The sequence below is a fragment of the Geospiza fortis genome, unplaced genomic scaffold, assembly GCF_000277835.1.
Source record: "Geospiza fortis unplaced genomic scaffold, GeoFor_1.0 scaffold11, whole genome shotgun sequence".
Lineage (NCBI taxonomy): Eukaryota > Metazoa > Chordata > Aves > Passeriformes > Thraupidae > Geospiza > Geospiza fortis.
This window is the reverse complement of record NW_005054304.1, coordinates 5,725,263-5,732,900: the sequence shown is the minus strand read 5'-3', so window position 1 is coordinate 5,732,900 and position 7,638 is coordinate 5,725,263. Positions and strand designations below refer to the sequence as shown.

Genomic DNA, 7,638 nt, shown 5'->3' with positions numbered 1-7,638 from the left:
TGTGTGGGGGGAAACACAAACCAAGCAGCACTTTCCCAGGGTCCAGACCTTCAGATGCTTTGGGAAAAGCTTCCAAAGGGGGGGCAAAAAGAAGGCAGGGATGCAAAAGTCCTGTCCCCTCAGCAGAGCCCTTGCAAAGGATGAAAAAGGCTTTGCTTTTATTGTTATTGCTGATGGCTTTATTTTATTCCTTGGTAGTATTTCAGTCTATCTTCTGTAATTCTCTGATTTTGTATAACAGGTTTAGTTTTAGGCAACAAATGGATTTACAGGCTTTGCTGCAGCTTAGCAGTGGGGATAGATTTTGGGGGGGCTTCTACACTGCTCCAGGTTGTGGCATAAGTTGGAAGCTATTTCCCATTCAAGTCAAGGGTAACAGTAAAGAAAGCAGTCACTACACAAATCTATTATTATCTTAAGTATTTCACATGGTTCAGTTTTCTGGTGAGCTATGATTCAAAGCAGTCTGAGCAAAACTAGACAGTGCTGTGCCTGTGCATTTTGGATACAGCAGATGAACATCATCACTGAGGAAATGCAAGGACTCACGACCTTTTCCCCTTTTATGATTTCTACAGCTTATCAACAAGATGACATTGTACCAGGGCACTATTCTGGAAGATTACCTTTCATCTTGCAGACCACTGAAGTATACACCCTTTGACTCCATACCTGTCATCACAGCCCAAGACACTCAATCTACTCCAAGAAATGATACAGCTAAAGCAAAAAAAAAAACAAACCAAGCCCCGCCAAAAAAATCCCAAAACATCAAAACACCACCCCCACCTCTCCAATTTATGAGATCACTGGTCTAAGAAATCTGTCTGTAATGCAGCTACCACTATGGACGAAGAGGTTGTGTCAAGGAACTCAAAAAGGGAATGAGATGTAGCAAGGTCAGTCTGAAAAAGTAGTTCATATCATCCCCAGCAATCACTACAGTACAGGAGTCATTCCAGATCATGAAAGAGGAGCTCAAATGTTTGATTGCTGTAAAGCATAAATTCTGAATGCTTTCTGCATGCAGGGAAAAGGGATTACTAGAAGAGAAAATTTAAACAAAAACTAAAAAGCAGGGCTTAACTAGGCTTTTTTATAAGCAAGGTGAGGTTGTGGCATGTGTTTAAACAGCATGCCACAGTGCTGAGATGGAAGCTGCATCCTGGCCACTCAGAGATCAGAATAGGGAAAGCCAAATGAAGTTGTTTGGCTCAGACCAATGGTGTTCTCCCTCCCTTGTTCAAAGACAGCTATCACACTTCCACCAGCAGCTGAGCAGATAATGTGGGTGTTGGGTAGGTGGGTGATGGTCAAACTTACCACCACAGCAAACACTCTGCACATTTAGTCTGGAGAGGAGCATAAAGGGTAGAAATATTTCCAGACATAGTTCCTGCACCTCTGGCATTTGCTCATCTGTACTATAATATGACTCCAAAGATACTTGTGACATTTTCATTTACTGGGACTATCAGGCAGGACTTTCCAGCTACAGTGGCACTGAGAATCTTCAACAAAACTGCCAGAGGCATATTTAAACTAATAATTGCTTTCACTGTTAAGACTACTTAATTATAAAGATTTACAAAACATTTAGCATTTAACTTTCCTGGAGAGGATTGGAGAGCACCTTTCTGAACAGCTCTTTTTTTCCACCCTAATTGGTCAACTCAGTTTTAACACTCATTCTAATTTTCAAGTCAGTGAGGAGTCTTGCTTAAAGAACAAGAGTACAGATAGCCTTTGTCCCCAAAGGTTATGTAAGACAGGTTGTGCTCTATAGACATGTTCAGCCAATCACATTTTTTCATTTTTTTCATCACCTTCTTTCCTGTAAAACTTTCCTCCAGTGTTTTACCACTGGATCAGTTGGTAAGCTCAAAAAGCCTGATGAATATTTTAAAAGCAAGGGCCCACAGCTTACATACAGGGAGTCATGTCATTTACAGACATGCTTCCACTGGCCTTTAATTAAAATGAGATCCTTGGTAGCGTTCACCTTCCATTTAAGCATCAGAAGAATCAGGCAGACAGATTTTCCAAAGTTCTGCCCTGAGCATTAAGGAACCATCACTGCTAATAGGAGCTCCTCAACCCTTCAGCACTTGTGAAACCTGGCAGCTTACTTCTGGAGCATACTCTTGGGTCTCTCATATCAAAAGAGCCTAACAGGCCTCAAAAACTTATTTCAAAGAATTGCAGGCATCACATTTCACTTAAGAGTTTCCTGGCTAATAAAAGAGATCAAATTTTTCTGCTACAGCTCTGTGTTAGATTTGCATGGCCAGGTTTTGGGGAGGGAGGGGCTGGTTACAGGGGTGGCTTCTGTGAGAAGCTGCTTGAAGCCTTCCCAATGTGTGACAGAGCCAATGCCAGCTGGCTCCAGGACAGACCCATCACTGGCCAAGGCTGAGTCCACAAGGGACTATGGTAGAGCCTCTGGGATAACATACCCAAAAAAGGGGACAAAGCTGCTGCTTTGTGAGAGAAACAGCTCTGGAGACAGGGTCAGCGAAGGAAGAGGGGCAAGAGGTGCTCCACGTGCCAGAGCTGGGATTTCCCTGCAGCCCTTGAAGGTGAAGCAGCTGTGCCCCTGCACCCTTGCTGTGGCTCTGTGGCAAGGGAAGCCCAGGCTGGAGCAGGTTTGCTGGCAGGATGACTGACCCCATGGGAGGAACCCATGCTGGAGCAGGGGAAGAATGTGAGGGCTCCTCCCTCTGAGGAGGAAGGAGCAGTAGAAACAAGATGTGATGAATTGAACACAACTCCCATTCCCTGTGCCCCTGTACTGCTGCAGGTAGAGACAACTGGGAATAAGTTCACTTCAGGAAGAAGGGAGGTGGGGGGGACAGTGTTTTTACAATTTGCCTTTATTTCTTGTTACCTACTCTGATTTTTTTGGTAATAAATCCATTTTTCCCCAAGAAAAGGGAAGAAAAAGTCTGTCTAGTGTAGCAGCTAAACTCCAAAAAAGAAGCCTTTATGTGTCACCAGAGTTCTTTGTTTCAGTAGTTAAGTCATAATGTAACCTGGGAATCTCAAAGACATGAGGTGCAAGCAGGGAGATAAAACAACATCCTGTAAAAAAACCCACACCATTAGGAAAAGACAGACAAAATCCCTGCTATTTTCTCTTCTCCTCCCTTCCCCCAGGCACATTTACAGCATCTCTCACTCACCATGGGCAAACGGTGTTAAGAGCATTGTGAAGAACAGCAGCTGTGATGACCACATGACTGTGAAGGAGAGCTTGAAAGTATCCCAGCAAACAAGGGTTCAAATAAAAAAGGTGAGTGTCCTCCCGCACTTGCTTCCAACACTTCAACTGTTGCTGGCCTTCAGTTCATATCCAAAAAGGGGGAAAAAACCAAACAAAAATAATAACAAAAAAAAAATCCCACAGCCAGTATCCAGAGTCTGTGACCTACAAATGAGAAAGGAAAAAAAACCTGCAGTTAGTAAAACAGTAAGATAGATGTTTTCAATCAAGTCTTGCTGCATTTCTTTGCTGCCAGCAGCTGTAAAGGCAAATGTGTCTTCCCCACTCCCTGGCCCTTCGGATGCATGCACATTCCTACATATAACAGGAATTAAAACTTATGCCTGTGCAGAGAACCAGTTGGTGTATAACCAGTGCTCTGCCTTCTCTCTCAAAAGAGGGCCCCAGACAGCAGTTTTGAACAAAAAAGCTGAGACTTTTCCCTCCCTTTTGCATTTCTGTCGTGCCTCCGACGTGGATGCTAACGGCAAGATAGCAGGCCAGGCAGTGGGATTAGTAACATAGCTCGGGAGCATTTCCACTGATGATATGCCAGAAAGCCTCTCTTTGTCTGGGGCGACCTGTATGGCTTTTAATCACCGCATCTGGACCAGGCTTTGAACCCAAGCAGAGCCCAAAGTCACCCTTATCCTGCAACCAGCTACTTTCTAGTCACTGCTAGTCGAGCCCTGCAGTTATTTATTGAGGAATTAAAAATAATGGTCTCGTCCATCCCACGCGCTCGCAGGAAAGCGCGGGGAAATCTGAATCCGCGCTTGAATAGAAACATTCGCTCATTTAAGCGGAGAACGTATTCCAGCTTTCCATCATTTTAATCTCTCCAGAAGGGGCTAGATGGCCACGGTGACTCAAACTTGGCAGGAAAAAAACAACTACACAGAGTTAAACTGCAGCAGCAGTTTGAAACTTAGCTCCCCACTGACTCTGAAATGATGAGGAAATATGAGGAATTGAAAAGTACTTTACATATCTGTTTTGAACTCCTTAGACTCTGCAGTCTTCACAGTACTGGTCTAATTAAAAATCTCTCCAAAAATCTCTGATCAACAGAAGTTATTCTTCTCTGAGCACAGAAGCTGTTTTTGCCAACTTTTGTTCTTACCCAAAACCAAGTCTGAGCCAAAAAGCTGTATGAAAAAACTGTGCTGCATGCCATTGTGATGTGGGTATATTTCTGAAATCTGGCATGACAAAGTGGCCTTTGTTTTGCTTCCTATCTTTACTGATCAACTAAATAAAACCCCATATTGTTCAGAACCAAAGTCTATAAAGAAGCTGCATTTTTTTTTAATAAATATATCTTGCACTGCCAAGATTTTATTTTCTCACTTGACTCTCCTCCCCAGTCTGTCCCTGCAATTTGTTCACTCAAATGTAGCATTTAGTTTCCATAGTTTTTTTTCTCATCTCTGTATGTGGGGTTACTAAAAATCCAAGGTCAATTTGAAGTCAAGTGGCTTCTTTATGGACATCCTTGAAATTAAAACTTTGCTCGAGCTGGGACTAATCAAAATGGTCACTGATAATATTAAAAGTCTGCTTTTCAGATAGGGAAGAGCCTCATGAATATTTTAAATTGTACATTCTAAACAGTGATGAAGTTTTCCATTTATATTTTAGTAGGCTACCAGTACACATCAAACTACAGAACTGCCGTTATTTATGCATGCTTTTTCTATAGCATCCTCTGTAAAGTTCTAAAAGTGAGAAGCTTTTTGTGCTACGAAATTTGAAAAGGCATACAGAGATGGGTGAAAGCTATCCAAGCACAGGTACACTTCCCTGAAGCAAAAGCTCAGTCAGGCAGTGAAGGAGCAAAGGTTTGTTTTCAATTTTTATTTGTTTAAACTGAATCAGTTCTGAATAATCTAAGCCTGTTAGAAAGAGATAACATTATGGTGCAGTAAAAGGGTTTTGGGTATAACTGAAGAAGCCACAAATTAATTAGGCTCTCTATCCCAGAGAAGGGATAATTGTCAGCAAAATACTTACACAGAGCCCTTTAAATTTTTTTATCTGTCTATACATTCCTGCATTATAGGATTCGAGGATTTTTTTTCCTATCATCTCACAGGCTGAGGCTGAATGAGCAAAGCATTCACAGACCCTCTGCAAAGTCCAAACACTAATTTTTGAGAACTAATGTCTTGGAACCACCAGAGCCACAAACAAACATTTTATCCTCCTGGAAAGCACATTATTGAGTCACAAAGCTCCTGTGCAAGAGAGACAACAGGACTAGCTCATCATTATGCACCATTTACTCCAGTTGTAAATCTGACCAAATACTCTCTGCCCTGCCATCCTTCCTGCCAGAGGAGAACACACCGGAGATGTGACCTGTCAGGTGGTGTCTGCACACCCTGGCTGGCACAACCTTGCCCTTAAACTTCTGCAAAGCCCTCAACTCAAGCTCACACACGAATATTACCAAATACACAATGTGCCTGGAGACATGCCAGCTGTGTTTAACAACACAGGGCACCACTAGATTAACCAAGTACATTGGAATGCTGCAAAATTCTGGGTGGGTTTGTATTTCATGTAATCAAATAATCACAGTCTGTTTGAGAACTGGGTATCTGCAGGGAAACAGCTACATAGGAAATGAGTGGAACAAGCCTTATTCTTAATGGTCACTCAACTCCCACAAGCAGCAGAAAGAGGCCTGCAAAACAAAATTCACTTCATCGCTGGATTACCTCCAGGTAAAGTACAGCCAAGGAGAGAAACTAGAGAAAACACTTCACTATCTGTGAACTGTAATGCAGAGTGTTACATTTATCGATGCAAGAAAGGGATACACTATCACAGTGAAAAATTTAAGAGCTTGACTTAAGGGGTTTGGACTTAAACCACAAAGATGATGCAGCCTGCATTGATTTAAGAGAAAGTTCTTCTGCTCACTGACCTTTATGCCCAAAGGGCTGCCCCTGACACCTTCACAGACTGATCTGCTGCATCACCCAAACCAGAACTGCGTGCTGGCAGTTCCCAAAAATCCAGCTCAAAGTGCTACTGACAGAATAGGAGAAAGCTAAATAAAGGAAACTAAGGCCTCGTAGAGAAGACATGAGCAGTGAAGTATTCATCAAGGTGTTGCTCATAAAAGAGCATTATAGATACACTGACAATCTCAACATCTACCCAAGTCTGTTCTTCAGCAGTTGATGTCAAGCAGCACATGGAGCACTTTCTGAGCTCATCTGTCAGCAGTCTACAGGGAGGGTGAAAAAGAAAAGGAAACCAGTTCATGTGGTGAGTGAACAGATAGGCTGAATTCAAAGTAGAATTCAGAGCAGCACAAGCCAAACCTGTCAGAACTCCATTTAATCACTGCCTTCTTCCAAACACAAGCATTTGCACCTGCACAAAGCTGCTCCCTACCCTTCTCACAGGGCAAAAGCTACTCCAGGTATCCAGCATTTTCTAGGCAGCCAGGGGAGGGGAGAGAGTCTCTTACAAAGGGGCCCATGAGCAACAGCCAGATAAGAATGCTGGGGTTTTCTTATCCAGTTTTACTTGCAGCAATTTCCTCCCCACCCCTGAAAATGTGCAGAGCAAAACTAGCTTAAAAAACTCAAGAGTACAAGGATTGCTTTATATTTCTCTATAGAAAAGATTCCAGCACTTATTCTCCTCCTCTGGCAAAAGTCATCTACTAAGTAGGAAATAAGTTTGATGTTTCAAACAAATATCGTTTAAATTCACTATTTACCAGGGGAAATTTTTGGAAGTAATTAAGTTCCTTGAACCTGATGGTCCAAGCTGGAACCATGGGTCTAATTCCCCCTTCTCAGCATCTGCTACTTGAGATTATTTCGGGCAACATATTCAGAATTTTGTTAAGAGAGGGAAGAGAAATAACTCAGCAAGAAAAAAAATAAAACATGCAATATCTGCAAAATTAAATTAACTGCAATTTAATGTTAGAAAATTTCCATAAGTAAGAGAATGAGCTCTATTTCCACTCCCATTATGAACGGCTAAACAAAAAAATTTCTTCAATACATTTGGCTCTAAGTTGTTTGCAAAACACTTGTTTTGTTTTATTTTTTGCAACATTGCTAAAAAGGAAAGGTTCTGCTCCTCCAGTCTCTTTCCACCTTTATCCTATTTCAATTCATTTTCCCTGTCAGGCACCCAGGATGCGTCTCCCTGGTCACTTTATGGCGGCAGCAACACAGCCTGCTATGTGAAAGGTTACACAGACATTACCAACTGTGTAACACAGGGGGCGCAGGGCAGGAGCAAGCTGCACTCCTGGCACTTACACACACACTTTCACTCATAGCCACTCACTGAAATTACTGCTACATGGTACTGATGGACAGATTTTTCTGTGTGCATTTTTA

General features: G+C 42.3%; 1 protein-coding gene across 1 annotated transcript in view; it reads right to left on the bottom strand.

Moving 5' to 3' along the window:
* ADGRL3 (adhesion G protein-coupled receptor L3) overlaps positions 1-7,638 on the bottom strand; it is a 482,184-nt gene that overhangs the window by 302,313 nt on the left and 172,233 nt on the right. The window contains 1 exon segment of the mRNA XM_031066355.1: positions 3,183-3,427. Within this exon segment, the coding sequence (XP_030922215.1) occupies positions 3,183-3,237 (55 nt within the window). The 5' untranslated portion in view covers positions 3,238-3,427.